At 39.3% G+C, this 15009-nt stretch overlaps 1 protein-coding gene across 1 annotated transcript in view; it reads right to left on the bottom strand.

Moving 5' to 3' along the window:
• Nucleotides 1-15009, bottom strand: part of LOC113611789 (dimethylaniline monooxygenase [N-oxide-forming] 5-like) — a 29361-nt gene that overhangs the window by 5250 nt on the left and 9102 nt on the right. Inside the window, exons 2-6 of the mRNA XM_027091150.1 lie at nucleotides 13032-13220; nucleotides 10938-11100; nucleotides 9242-9384; nucleotides 6140-6339; nucleotides 2066-2418 (exon numbers count right to left, since the gene is read on the bottom strand). Coding sequence (XP_026946951.1) covers nucleotides 2066-2418; nucleotides 6140-6339; nucleotides 9242-9384; nucleotides 10938-11100; nucleotides 13032-13220 — 1048 coding nt within the window. The remainder of the gene's footprint in view (nucleotides 1-2065; nucleotides 2419-6139; nucleotides 6340-9241; nucleotides 9385-10937; nucleotides 11101-13031; nucleotides 13221-15009) is intronic.

Genomic DNA, 15009 nt, shown 5'->3' with positions numbered 1-15009 from the left:
AAGCAGAATTCAGTGATGAGAAAGCAAGGATTTGGTAAGCAGAGAGTAGAACAAAAAACTCAGGGTTCCTTTTGGAAACTTGATAAAGTTATAGGGATTCTCTGATGATTCCTTCCTTCCAAGTGTTAGAAGAAAGCTAGAGGGATTAGCACTAAGATTTGCTAGCAGAGGAAACTGGGCTTTTTGTGTATTTCCCCTAAGATCCCCTAATCCCATAGCCATAATGCGTAATCTTCCAAATAACTCATTTTCCCTAATCCTCTTAATGGTTCACTTGGTCCTGGAAAAGAGTCTCAGTTGTTCAAAGTATACAAGATGCTGTGGCCTATTTTAATGCAACTTTTTCCTCTTACTTAATTAACCCAGTTAAAAGATTCACTTTATATGACTGGAATTAAGCCAACTTAACGGGTTACTTGCATTGGATTGCTGGTCCAGTGCTCAAGGAGTACATGATCTACTGGATAGAATTAAAAGGAATTAAGAAATGAAAGAACTTTGGGACTTCCCTGGCAGTCCAGTGGTTAAGACTCCATGCTTCCGCTGCAGGGGGCGTGGGTTCGATCCCTAGTTGGGGAACTATGATTCCCACATGCCCCAGGGCACAGCCAAAAAATTAAAAAAAAAAAAGAAATGAAAGAACTTTGGGGAAATTTGGAAAAGTTTTTTATCTATCAACTCTAACATCATTGCTGCTTTTTTCTCTGCTACCATGAGGATCTTCACTAGGGAAGAAGAATCTGTAATTTCAATAAGAACTCTCTAAAAGCATTTATTTATTTACTTGGCTGTGCCAGGTCTTAGATGTGCTACGCAGGATCCTCTTTGCAGCATGCTGGATCTTTAGTTGTGTCATGTGGGATCTAGTTCCCTGACCAGGGATCAAACCCAGGCCCCCTGCATTGGGGATGTGGAGTCTTAGCCACTGGACCACCAGGGAAGTCCCTCAACAAGAACTTTGAATAGTTTTAATTAAACATTAGTAATTGTACAAAGAACTTTTTTGTTAGAAGGAACCTTAAAAGTCATTTGATTTCTCCCTATTCTGAGGCTTGAATCTACTCCATACTGGCCTGACCAAAGTTTATTTTTAATGTTAAGCTAATATTGTGCAAACCCTCAAAATTTCACTCCTTGGTTCTGGTTCAATGCTTTGAAGTGATACTAAGCAAATATATAAAACCTTCTGCCATGGGGAGTCTCTGCAGGTATCTGAACCATATCTCCCCAAAATCTTATCCTCTCCAGGCCAAACCTCTCCAGCTCCTTTAGCTGTACTTCAAATGGCACATTTTCAAACCCCTTAACCACTCTTGTCTCTCTCCTTTTAATGTACTCCAGATTCACTTTTAAAATATCTTTGGGTGTGGTCTGACCAGTTCAAGGAAGAACAGTTGTAAATTCCAGGACATTATAGTTTTTTAATGATGACAGATATAGTTAAGTCTTTTGGAAGCCACATCATTCTGCTGATTCATATTGAGCCTGCTATCCCAAACCCCAAAGTTGTTTCTCATGTTTTCCTAGCCAAAACTTTCTGAAAGAGGGAATATAAAGGGGGGAAAGTAAGACTTTGAGTGGCTGAATCTTCTTCATTCTGGACTAGTCTTTAACCAGCTCTTAATTTTTGTCTAAAATGAAATCACAGCACTTCTATATGTGACTCTCTCTAACAATAATGAAAGAAGATTAAATTCTTTTGCTTCACAAATATGTATCAGTTGTCTAAAATCTAGATGAGTGGATTTTAAACTGGAGTGCATATTGGAATCACCTGGGGAACATTTTCTCAGCAATCTTATGTCAGTCCCACACCAGACTTATTAAATAAACACCATCAGGAAAAACATGTCTGTTTTGGGGAAACTTCCTAGGAGATTCTGCTATGTGTCCATGATTATAAGTTACTACTTTATATTCCCTCAAAAATTAATTTTTGAGCACTAATTTTGTACCAGGCACTGTTACAATCATACATGCTGTCTCAGCTATTTATAAGCAAGAACATAAACATAATTAAACAAACCACTAAGTAATTCGGTAGTCATCTTGCATGGTCACTTACCTTTAAATACTTGAGTGACCCAGCGTCCTTGGAGCTCTGAAATGGGCATAATGGCACCCAAGGGCTGGATCAAGCCTATGATTGCAAGAGTTGGCTTTTCTAGGTTAGGAGGGAAGACCTTTTTATACAGAGATATCTTGTTTTTGACTACTTTTACAGAATCTTCAACAAAAGGAAAGGCAAAGCTATAGCCTGTAGCAAAGATAACAGCATCAATGTCATCCTCCCTGGAGCCATCCTCAAATATGGCCGCTGTCTCTGTGAATTCCTTCACGTTTGATTTCACCTTCACCAAGCCAGAAATTATACAGTTTGGCAGATCATCATTTATGGTTGGTTGCTGACTCAGAACTCTGTGAAAGATGATAAAGAAGGAAAAACGAGAGAGATCATGAGAGAGAGAGATCATTACCATGTAAGTAAAATTCTATTTTGATTGAGGTGGTTAATCAATATGCCAATAGTCTCCCTTTATTCATGAAATTTGGGAAAGGTCTGATGTATACCAGCTTGATAAAGGTAAGGATCTCAGAGTAAAAGTTGGACCCTGGGGCTTCCCTGGTGGCGCAGTGGTTGAGAGTCCACCTGCCGATGCAGGGCACACGGGTTCGTGGCCTGGTCTGGGAAGATCCCACATGCTGCGGAGCGCCTGGGCCCGTGAGCCATGGCCGCTGGGCCTGCGTGTCCAGAGCCTGTGCTCTGCAACGGGAGAGGCCACGACAGTGAGAGGCCCGCGTACCGCAAGGAAAAAAAAAAAAGAAGTTTGACCCTGGATGGCATTGAAAGAGAAGCTGTTGGAGAAGTTAGGGAAGGATTGTTTTATTTGATGAGTACGTGCATGGTTTCTCAAGGTCTAATAATGCTCTCAGTGATATGATAAGGCCACAGTCTAGTAGCTTCTATCCATATATCAAGAGATCTGCGGAACTGGACTATCAGCATTCTGTTGAGTCTCTTTTCCGCTTCAAAGGCCCAAGAGCCAGGCTTGGACCATCATTTTCCAAAAGGTATAATAAATTACATGTGTATAGTGACTTACAGTTATAAACTGTTTTTACGTACATTAACGTATTTGAATCTCATGCAAACCCAATGAAGGAGGCAGGACAGTTGTCATTATCCAGGTCCTATAGAGGAGGAAACTGAGGCCTGAAGAAGTTAAGTGGCTTGCCCAAGGTCACACAGCCTAGGATTTTAGGATTTATATCAAATGTTTTTTTATGAACTCCCTTGAGATACTCTAGGCATGGTAAGTAGTGTTTCCTTGAAATAACATAGGATAAGGTGCAGAACCTTTCTAAAAGCAGTGTGAATCCTGGACCCTGTGTTAACAGCTCTGAGAATCCTCAGCCCATCATGTTCAGACAGAGCTGGCCTCTTCTTAGGAACAAGATATGTTTAAACAGTATTACTGGTTTGCTGCATTTAGTAATTCTTTGATGCAAACCTTTAGGTACAGATTCTGTTCTCATTCCAACCTCATCATTTCATCTTTCTCTCCAAACTTACTCCTGTTCACTAACAGTACCACCATCCACATTTTGTGGCCCAAGCCACAAAACTGTGAGTCTTACATCTGGTCACCAAGGCCACGCTTTCTCCTCTTAACACCCCCAGAATAGTTTTACTTGTGCTGTTTCACCTGGGCCATTACAGCTGTCTCTAGTGCCTCCTGCTCCATCCCCTTTCAGTCTATCTTCTACATCATTTTTGGAGTGATTGTTCCAAAATGTATTTATTATTGTGTCACTCACCTGCTTAAAATCTTTCAGTGGCTGTGGGCTGTCTTCATTCTAAACTTTTTATTTAGCAGAGCATACAAACATTTTCATATATCTGCCCAGTGAACCAGGAGATGTACTCAGTCACTCTTCCATCTTTGCCTGTAGTCCAGCCAAACCAAACTGTGTGCAGGTCTCAGAGCATAATGTATTTTTTGCTATTCCAAGACCTTGTATTTATAATTAGAATGCTACTTCCTTACCCTGTTTGTTTGACTCTCTTCTATTATTCCATATAACCTCAATATATTTTGTGATCACCAAAGTTATGGATGCTACAGTTTCCATAATTGGGCGAAATAAATTCCTGAAAGGTTGTTGGCAGGCACAGTCTCAAAATATCACCCCACTGATTAATTTCAAAGGAAAAAATATCTTTACAGTAAAGAAACCTAGTAGATACCACCTAATCCAAGTGATCGAATTTTACGTCATGAATATGCAATAAGCTGCTATCATACAGCTCCTGATGTGATCCACCAAGAAGGCACAACATAACCTATGAGAATTCACACCAAAACTGTTTAACCTAAATATAATAGAGGAAGAACTGCTATGAAAGTCCAAATTTAGAGACTTTCTGCAAAACAAATGGCTTCAATTCTTTAAAAAAAATCCATGTCAAAAAAAGAGAGATTTATTTCAGACTGAGAGATTAAAGAAATATGACAACTAAATGCAATGGTGTAATACCCGACAGGATCTTGGAGTTAAAAATAAAAAAGCTACAGGTAATTCCCTGGCAGCCCAATAGTTAGGATTCTGCACTTTAAGCCACATGGCACGGCTAAAAATTTTAAAAAGCTACAATATTACTGAAACAATTTGGGAAATTTGAATATGCAATATATTAGGTAATGGTATTTTTATCAATGTTAAATTTACTAAGTGTGATAATTATGTTTATGTAGAAGAATGCCCTTTATCTTAGGCAATATATGCTAAAGAATGTAGGGTAAAATGTCTTACTGACTGCAGCTTACTCTCGAATGGTTCAGAAAAAAAAATGTATGAATACATGTATGTATATATGGATGCCATATATGTATGGATCTATCTATCTCCAGAGAGAGGGAGAGAGAGAAAGCAAATATAGTAAACTGTGAATAATAGGTGAATCTAAGTGAAGGGTATATGGGTGCTTATTGTACTTACTATTTTATAGCAAGTAAACCTAAACATTGGACTCCCTGTTGGCGCAGTGGTTAAGAATCCACCTGCCAATACAGGGGACACAGGTTCGAGTCCAGGTCCGGGAAGATCCCATATGCTGCAGAGCAACTAAGCACATGCACCACAACTACTGGGCCTGCGCTCTGGAGCCCGTGAGCCAAAACTGCTGAGACTGCATGCCACAACTACTGAAGCCTGAGCACCTAGAGCCCATGCTCTGCAACAAGAGAAGCCACCACGATAAGCCCAAGTACCATAACAAAGAGTAGCACCTGTTCACCACAGGTAGAGAAAGCCCACGTGCAGCAACAAAGACCCAATGCAGCCAAAAATAAATAAATAAACTTATGAAAAATAAAATAAAAGTCGGAAGGGAAAACAGCATTTAAAATCAGCCTTTGGAAATGCTATCACAGTCTACCTTGTATGCTGTGTGAGGACTTCTATCCTTCATACTCTCATAGGACTCCATGCATTTCTTTATCATATTCTATTGTCTGTCTTCTTCGTAGAGTATTAAAGGAAATATCCATTTCTCCAGTCTGTCATTTGTTACTTGTGTGATCTTGGGCAAATTAGGTTCTCTAAGTGTCAATTTTTATATTTGCAAAATGGAGATCAAAATAGTACCAACCTATAGGGCTGCTGTGAGGATTAAATGAGATAATGCGCGTAACTCATTTAGCACTGTGCTTGTCTTATATTAAGTCCTCAAAAAGGTAGGGTGTTATTATTACTATTAGTATTACTATTAGGTCTTTAGTCTCAGTATTCTCATGCCAGTATAATGCTTGGCTCATAACAGATGCTCAGTTTGTTGGATGAATGAATGAAAGATGCCCTGCCCTCTATTACCATTTTGTTGTTGCTGTTGGGCATCATGTAAAAAGAACTGGTACCTCAGGGAATGATAAAAATGGTTAATGCCAAGGAGAATTACAGCCTGAAAATTATAGACCAGTAGATCTTGGACTTCTGTGGGGGAAAGGTAGAAATCTAATCTCAGATTCTGTGGACTTGCTTAATGTAAACATAGAGGTAACCGTACTATTAGCCTATGGGAACAGTCCTTATTCTTTGCCTTGGCTGTTACTGCCCACCTCCCAGCCTGGGAACATACCTGTGTTTAGGCTTCAGGCCAAACAGTTCATGATCAAACCTTTGGTTCATCTTTTTTTCCAAAAATATATTTGCTAGTGATTGACCACAAATCTTCCTCATAAAATATTGAAATCGAGAAGTCAACAACACATCAAAAGGATATCCATAATCTCCGACACGATTGAAGATCCAAGCCCCTCTTCTGGTGCTGAGAAAAACCTGAGGCATGGGAAAAAAAAATGTTTGTTTTTGCCGTTCTCTGACTCATTTCTCTGAAGGAATGGGAACCCAGTTACTTCAAGATGAAGTTCAGACTCATTAGTCTGGCTTTTCATTCCCTGGTAATATATATATTTTTAAATTTCCTGCCATTTTCTTTTCAAACACTAAGCTTACAATTAAATTGGGGTAGTCACTGACCAAGACTATGTCTTGCTCTGAACTACCAGTGCATTTCTGTTTAATGTCATTATGCCTCCCTGAAAAGCTTAATTCTCCAAAGCCTATTCATTTTTCAGATCCAGATCAAGTCTCCCTCCTCCATGAAGACACCACTGACTGTTCTGGCTGATAATTTTCTCTCCATCTTCTGAACTTCTCTAGCACTTGTCACCTGTCCAACTCATTTAAAATCATGGAACAGTAAAGCTGAAAGCAACTGGGCATCATTAATCCAAAACCTTCAGTCTTTATTTTGCCTTTGACATTGTTTACATTATTACAAAAAACTTACTTATATTGACATGTAACATTATATATTCTTATTTTATATCTTTCCAAATATGTTTTCTCCAAGGTGGGAGGTAGAGCATATACATCCTTTAGTCCCCTACCTATCATCAGCATCACTTCCTTTTATTGAGAATTGTAACCTGTAAATCGCTGTACTAGGTCCTTTATCTATTTTTTTATTTAATCAATACAACAACTTCTTGAGGTAGGTATTGTTATGTCCTTTATATGGGTGAGAAGAATGGAGAGGATGAATAACTTGCCTGAGGTCATATAACACTAAGTGGTAGAGCTGAATTTCCGCCCTAAGTCTGACTCCAAAGCCTGTGCTTAAGTAATGTTTCATCAATTATTTAAGGAAAATACTGAAGATTGCAAGTAGCACAAAGGGAGCTGGTCCGTCTTTCTGTTATCTGCTGGCTAAAGTCCACATTCAGAGCTGATAAAAAGTTTGGTATTCAACTACCTGGCAAAAGCATCACTTTATATTATAAAACTCTCTGGGGATAGTTTCCCGGGTTGTAAGCTATATAAGTACATTGTTTTATGGTGTTTTGTCTAACATTTCATGTTAAACGGTGACCTGTCTATAGAGGGCTAATTATGTACTTCATACATATATTCTCACCGATGGTGACCATAACCGCTATCATAAATAAGCACTTTTACGTGTCACAATTGAAAGAGCCTGTGTGGTGTTAGAAATCAAATGATTTTATGTGCAGTCTAGATAACTTTTTAAATATAGGTTATGAGTAATGTAAATGCTCAGAGTTTCAGTTAAAAAGTTCTCTATGTATAAAATAGTGACAAAAATACATACGTCACAAAGCTTTCTCAGACACAACCACCTTACCTACACCCGCTCTTGCTGCCTTGTTCTTTGGCAATTTACAATTCCTCAGTGCTTGTAAGGCCCAGCTCCTCTACAGCTGACCATTTAACAAGCCAATGGTATTAAAGAAAGCTCATGCCTTCGGTCCCCACCACATACCTGGTACATTCTTTTATCATAGCACCCACACACATTTTTACCCTTTATTGTTTATATACCTATTTCCTAATAAATGCTTGTTGAATTAATTCATGGAGTAATATATGAAATCAGTTTTGTGGGGATAGATGAGGATAGACCTGGGAAGTGTTACTGAATGGAGTTTGTGGGTAAAGTTCATTTAACAAAGTTGTGGCATTAAACTTCTATTTTTAAAAATAATTTAAAAACAATTTGTGGAGAAGCACAGCTTAGTTAAAGTTACTGAAGAACAGCCAGGCATTTACCTATTGCCAACAAAATTATGATTCAATAAAGACATGCATAACAAAATATATTAGTGATGTCTGTTTCTAGGAATTTATAATGAAGATACTTTTTTCCCAGTTCAAAAGTTATGATACAGGGCTTCCCTGGTGGCCCAGTGTTTAAGAATCCACCTGCCAACGTAGGGGACACGGGTTCGAGCCCTAGTCCAGGAATATTCCACATGCCACGGAGCAACTAAGCCCATGGGCCACAACTACTGAGCCCACGTGCCACAACTACTGAAGCCCATGTGGCTAGAGCCCGTGCTCTGCAACAAGACACCGAAATGAGAAACCTGCACACTGCAACGAAGAGTAGCCCCCGCTCACCACAACTAGAGAGAAAGCCCGTGTGCAGCAACAAAGACCCAACACAGCCAAAATAAATAAATAAATAAATACTAAAATAAATAAATTTATTTTTTTAAAAAAGCTATGATACAAAAAACAAATTAGGAAACCAAAAAACATCAAGGACATAGAAATTCCTTTAGAGTAAATGTTATTCTGTGTTACCTAATTGTATGCAAAGGCTGGGGGGAGCTGCTTGCCTGTGCTACAATGTGGATGCTTTTCATACTGATACCCATGTTGTCTCTAGAAGGATTAGACTTCTTTTTTCCATTCGGGGAGTGATGAAGAGTGAAGAGGAAAATTCCCCAAACATCCTATGAGTTAAAAGATTTCAATGACTGAGTACACTTTCCCTCAGATAAGAGCATAGCACTTCTGCTGGCCAACAGGTGATCCACACTCTGAATGCTGCACTCTAACAAGCTCTCCCAGCAATCACTTGATCTTCTTAAAAGCCAGAGGCACACTCTGAAGAGACAGCTGAGTGAGATTATGAGCACAGTTTGTGATCATGACCAAATTCCTTAGTGTGAGGCCAAGTGAATGATGGGAATCTAACTTGTAACCTTGTCTCCATCACATCATCAATCATAATGTTGCCAACTGAGGCAGTGAAACCAAGCCCTGTATTTGCCATTGGCACTGATGGGCTGTGTGCAGGTATCCATACACTCTGCTGGGTCCACCTGCAGCTTCCTTGGTGAAGCAAAGTAAATAATTTACTAATTCAAACCTGCTTGGCTGTGTGGCTAACTTCCACAGCCAGATCGCTTCCAGAATTCCCAATGCCAATTATAATGACTCTCTTTCCAGTGAAACTCTCTGGATTCTTATAATCTCGACTATGGAAGTACTGTCCTTTGAACTTCTCAATTCCTGCAAGAGAAGGGAAAATTATTACTGGGTGATGGTTTATCTGATATCATTTGTTAAATCATTCATTTTTTTTTGCAGTGTGTAGAGTTTATGCATATATTCTCTGTATGTTCTCCTTTTACTCAGGTGCACTGTTGCCTTTCTGAATATTTTTGCCTGTTTTCTTTTCCCATCACCTCAGGGTGGAACCTTGTGATTTCCTTATTATAAGTAGTCTGCTGAACTCAGGATCTGTTAGCATTTTAGACCCGTGGGCTCACAAATCCAAACTGCTTCAGAAAACCTCCATTCTCTTTTGTCTTTTCACCCTCTTTATTTTTTTTAATTGAAGTGTAGTTGACTTATAATATTATATCAGTTTCTGATGTACAACATAGTAACTTGATATTTATATAGATTATGCAATATACAAAGTTATTATGATATTACAGTCTTTTGATTATTTTCCTTGTGCTGTATATTACAACCCTGTGACTTTTATTTTATAACTGGTAGCTTCTATCTCTTAATCCCCTTCACCTATTTTGCCCATCCCCCACCCCCTCTTTTCATCATCTGTAAATACCTACTTCCATTCTAATTGGAGTATATATGTTCTTATATACACTAAACTATACATAGAGTGCTTTTCTCCTCTCAGAATGAAAATCCAGGCCAAAGACTGTAATTAAACTCTTTCTTTAAGCTTTATTTTCTTCCTTAGAAACTCAATATTTCTGTTTATTTCCTCGATTGCTAAAAAAGCCCTCATTCAGGTTAAAGAAGATGTGGTAAATATATACAATAGAATATTACTCAGCCATAAAAAAGAATGAAATAATGTCATTTGCAGCAACATGGATGGACCTAGAGATTGTCATACTGAGTGAAGTAAGTCAGAGAAAGACAAATATCATATGATATCGCTTATTTGTGGAATCTAAAAAAAATGGTACAAATGAACTTATTTAAAAAACAGAAATAGACTCACAGATGTAGAAAACAAACTTATGGTTACCAGGGGGGAAAGGTGTGGGGGAAGGATTAACTGGTAGACTGGGATTGACATATACACACTACTATATATAAAATAGGTAACTGATAAATACCTACTGTATAGCACAGGGAACTCTTCTCAGTACTCTGTAATGACCTATATGAGAAGAGAATCTAAAAACGAGTGGATATATTTATATGAATAACTGACTCACTTTGCTGTACAGCAGAAACTAACACAACATTATAAATCAACTATACTCCAAAAAAAATTAAAAAAGAAAAATTCCGTCATTCAATCTAATGCAGATCAACTTTTATCCTTAAAAAACTAAAATTATTGTAAAACTAAATATAGAGCCTTCTAATTTCCCTCTAGTCCCCCAAATTACTGGTATCTCTACTTCCTAAATAGCGTTAATACAAGTTACCCCATCACTTTTCAGAAGAATATGCAGAATTAGGATAAGCTTTATTTCATCCCAAGGTAGGAATCACTCAGACCACATTCCTCCCATTCTTTAGGGATCAGGTCACAGGCATAGTTCAAGTGTCTTCCTTCCTTGTAGGCTACTTACCAGGGAAGCTTTCCAAGGGTAAGTGAGCATTGGTGTGATGGCCAGTGCAAACCATAACTCCATCGAAGACATTCACCTCCTTTTTCCCTTCAGATACCGTGACCACCTCCCATTGGCCTGAAGTGGAGAAATCAGGCTGTTTCTTCACACTGCACACGGTGGTCTGAAAAGTAAAGGGGTAGCCACAGGGCACTATAACCACAGCCCATATAGTGGACATCTTCCCTGACAGGACTCTCCTTGCAGAGGGTAAACAAAGGGCTGATACCGCCTAACAGGCCTCATGCAGGGGTATTTCATTTTCATACTCCACAAATCAGAACTTTTTTGTTTGGGGCTGTGGTCAGAGTGAGAAAACTTCCATGAGGCAAGCTAAATAAAAGAGAGTTGGCAGACTAACGCTGCACTCTCCTCTGCTTCCAGAGAAGTGCAGACTACCAGTTCTCTGGACCATACCCTAGGGCAATGTGCTACGTGAATAAAGTTTGGGCTTCTCTTGTGCTTCTGAGACACTCCATGCACGAAATGCCTATTCCTCCCCATACCCCCAGACATCCTGAGACCCTCTGATGCCTTCTTACCGCAAGTCCTGTTCTCACTGTCTGGCCTTAAACTTGTGACTGAGCTAGAGGGCTCCCTTTCCTAACAGAGTAGAGAAACATCTCAGTGGCTCATATTTTATGTAAATGAACCTCTCTGACTCCCATAAATGCCCATTTTACAAGTAACTATAAAGAAAGAAGGTGTGAGATGGGATAGTCAGTGGCACAATTTTTAGCTTTAAAAAATAATAATAAATATAGGTTACTCTACCCAGGTTAAGGAAACATTAAGAATGTGTTCCTGTGCTTCTAGGGTTTATGCCATAATGTCTTGGTTGACTAATAGAGATACCCCTCTTGTATACCCGAGCCATCCTATACTATTTATTGTTCCTCTCGATCATGTTCTTACTTTTACACAGGCTGGTGCTTCTGCCTGGATCATCCTTTTATTCTTTCTTCATTTGTAGATACTCACCCTTCAACATTTAGCTTGGTATTATCTCCTCTAAGAAAACCTTCCTGGTGCCTGATGCCTCATGCCCTGATGGGTTAAGCAACCCTCCTCTGAGCTGCAATGTATAGATTTCTGTGGCATTTATCACTAACTCTTCATTTTTAATAATTATATTTACAATGAAATTTCTCTTCATTTTTCTATCTCTATAACTAGACTGTGAAATCACTAATTTTTTTTGTTTTTGTGTCTTCACTGTTTAGTATGGTAACAAACCTCTTCAATAAGTGTTTAAAGAAGTGAAGAGAAGTACCACTAGGCTGTAAATGATTGACTTTGGAAGTCGTCACTGGATATTGCCACTTTAATTTTGTTGTTAAAGAGAAAGAGTCATGATTTAGTAGAATGATCAGAAGGTAGAAGATTTGGGCTTTTTGCCAGCTGTCAGAGTATTGATTCTTTTATGGTCATGGTTTAGAATGATAGGAATATCACAGAAGACTTTACAGCAGGAAGGAACCAGTGAAGTGATCTAGTACAGGCATCTTGTTTTACAAATAAACTTAAGATACATCAACGTTGAGGAACTTACTTGTCTGAAGTCACAAGTTGATTAGTGGTAGAGCAAAGACTAGAACTCAAGTTTTTGCTTCCCAATTCAATGTTCCTCCCTCTATGCCAGAGTTAACTTATTTGCTTCCTAGTAACTTTTCAATACCTACTTCACTGGGTTGTTGTGATCACATAAATAATGCACTGGAAAGTACTTCAGAAAGTATAAAAGGGCTAAGCAGCAAGTTGTGGAAACAGAAGGTTTTAAAATTCCCATACCTGTCAGTTCCCCTCATTGTTTTATTGTAATCAAATGATATAGAATGAAGGCAATGAAATGAAGGTGGCTTCCTGGATCTGCAGTCAAAATACATAGAAGAGGGACCTTTCCATGAATATTTTGAGACACAGGGAAGACAAAGAGTGGATTCTGGATAGAATAGATACATGAGCATATCAAACCAATCTAAGCACTGGTAAATAAGACCAGTTATTCATTTACTTGACAACTCAAAACACAGAGATACCCACGAAATTCCCTACCTTAAATCGAATGTACTTTAGAAGGTCAAATTCTTTGGCATACATCCTGAAATACTCCAGGACCTGGGAGTTGTGCATGAAGTTAGGATAGTGATCTGGGATGGGGTAGTCACTGAAGCACATCATCTCCTTAGAAGTGTTGATGACCACTGACTTGTAAATACTGGCCCTCCCTTCTTCAGGTTCTTCCTGCAGTAAGTAAAAAGCATTCATGGCAACTTGAGAATTAAGGTCATGGTTTATAAACAGCCAACAAACATTTGAAAATGTTTTCTGAAAGAAATGCCAATTTAAAAAGTCCCGGGCTTCCCTGGTGGCGCAATGGTTGAGAGTCTGCCTGCCGATGCAGGGGACACGGGTTCGTGTCCCGGTCCGGGAAGATCCCACATGCCACGGAACAGCTGGGCCCGTGAGCCATGGCCACTAGGCCTGCGTGTCCGGAACCTGTGCTCCGCAACGGGAGAGACCACAACAGTGAGAGGCCCGCGTACAGCAAAAAAAAAAAAGAAAAAAGTCCCCTCCCCACAACCCTTCACATCTCCCAGTATTTGTGCCCTCGTGCAGTCTCTTCCCCTTGAATCTAAGTTGTCTTTATGACTTGCTTTTGACCAACAGCATGCAGTTGGGATGATACTGAATGGCTTCCAAGACTAAGTGATAAGTAGTCTTGCAGTTTCTGCCTGAGTCTCTTAGAAAGCTTGCTGTGGTGGAAGTCAGCAGCCACGTAAGAAGTCCAGCTACCCTGAGACCACCATCCTGTGAGGAAGCCTGAGCTAGCCACATGAAGAGCATGTTTGGGATAGAGAGATGTGCAGCCAGCCCCCAGAAGGTCTAGTTATCCCAACTGACGTTCTAAATATGTGAGCAGGGAGGTCATAGCACACATCCAGGCCCAGCTGTCACCTGATTGCCATGACGTAAGACTCCAAGTAAGAACTCCCCATCTGAGTCTTTTAAATAGTATATATATTTCAAAGCCTAGGGAAGTTTCAAGAGTTTCATACACTTGCCACATTGTTCTCCAGGAAACACTGTACTAACTTACATTCTGTCCACTAAGTGTTCCCATTTTACCTCGTTTTTACTAATTACGAAGACAATTACTCAGTGTTAGCAAAAATGAGGTGAAATGAGATCTTAGTACAATATTTTCTGGACAGCAATGTGACAAGAATATGAAACCCTTGCAACTTAGCCTTTTAAAGAAAGATTCAGCATTGTAGACAAAGATTTATGTTTAAGGATGTGAATGACAGCATTATTTATAACATAAAAAAGAAATAAGCTAAATGCTGCAATATTGTGATTTATAAGAAATATATATTTGGTTATCCAGATGGTCAAAATATATTCTCATATATGGTCTTTTTCCCCAGTTCCTGGCTCAGAGCTCCCAATACTCTCCTAATTTCCTAACTGTTGAGAGTGATACAAGTGTCTATTGTTATGTTAATATGGTGACCTTTAGAAAGCAACTAAGGTTGTGGGCTGTTTACCAATGGAGCAAACACTGTGATTAGAGGGTTGTAACTTTCAGTTGCCTATCCCCTGACCTCTGGGGAGGCGACAGGGGCTGGAAGTTGAATCAATAGCCAATGCCCAATGATTTAATCAATCATGCCTATGTCATAAAGTCTCCATAAAAACCCAAAAGAGTGGGGTTCAGGGAGCTCCCAGGATGGTGAACCGAAGAGACTAGGGGAGAGCGGTGTGCCTGGAGAGGGCATGGAAGCTCAGTGTCCTTTTCCCTATGTATCTCTTTCATTTGCCTGTTCCTAAATTATATTCTTTTATAACAAACCAGTTACCTAGTGAGTAAATGGGTTTCCTGTATTCTGTAGCTGCTCTAGCAAATTAATCAAACCCAATGGGGGAGGGGTTCGTGGGAATTTCTGATTTATACTCGGTTGGTCAGAAGTATAGGTAACAACCTGGACTTGAGAATGGCAACTGAAGTCCAAATCCCAGGAGGGGGTTG

Source organism: Aethalodelphis obliquidens, unplaced genomic scaffold (genome assembly GCF_003676395.1).
Source record: "Aethalodelphis obliquidens isolate GAN/ISIS:26980383/991018 unplaced genomic scaffold, ASM367639v1 scaffold70, whole genome shotgun sequence".
Taxonomy (NCBI): Eukaryota; Metazoa; Chordata; class Mammalia; order Artiodactyla; family Delphinidae; genus Aethalodelphis; species Aethalodelphis obliquidens.
The sequence above is the reverse complement of the archived record's forward strand: the minus strand, read 5'-3'. Positions and strand labels throughout refer to the sequence as shown.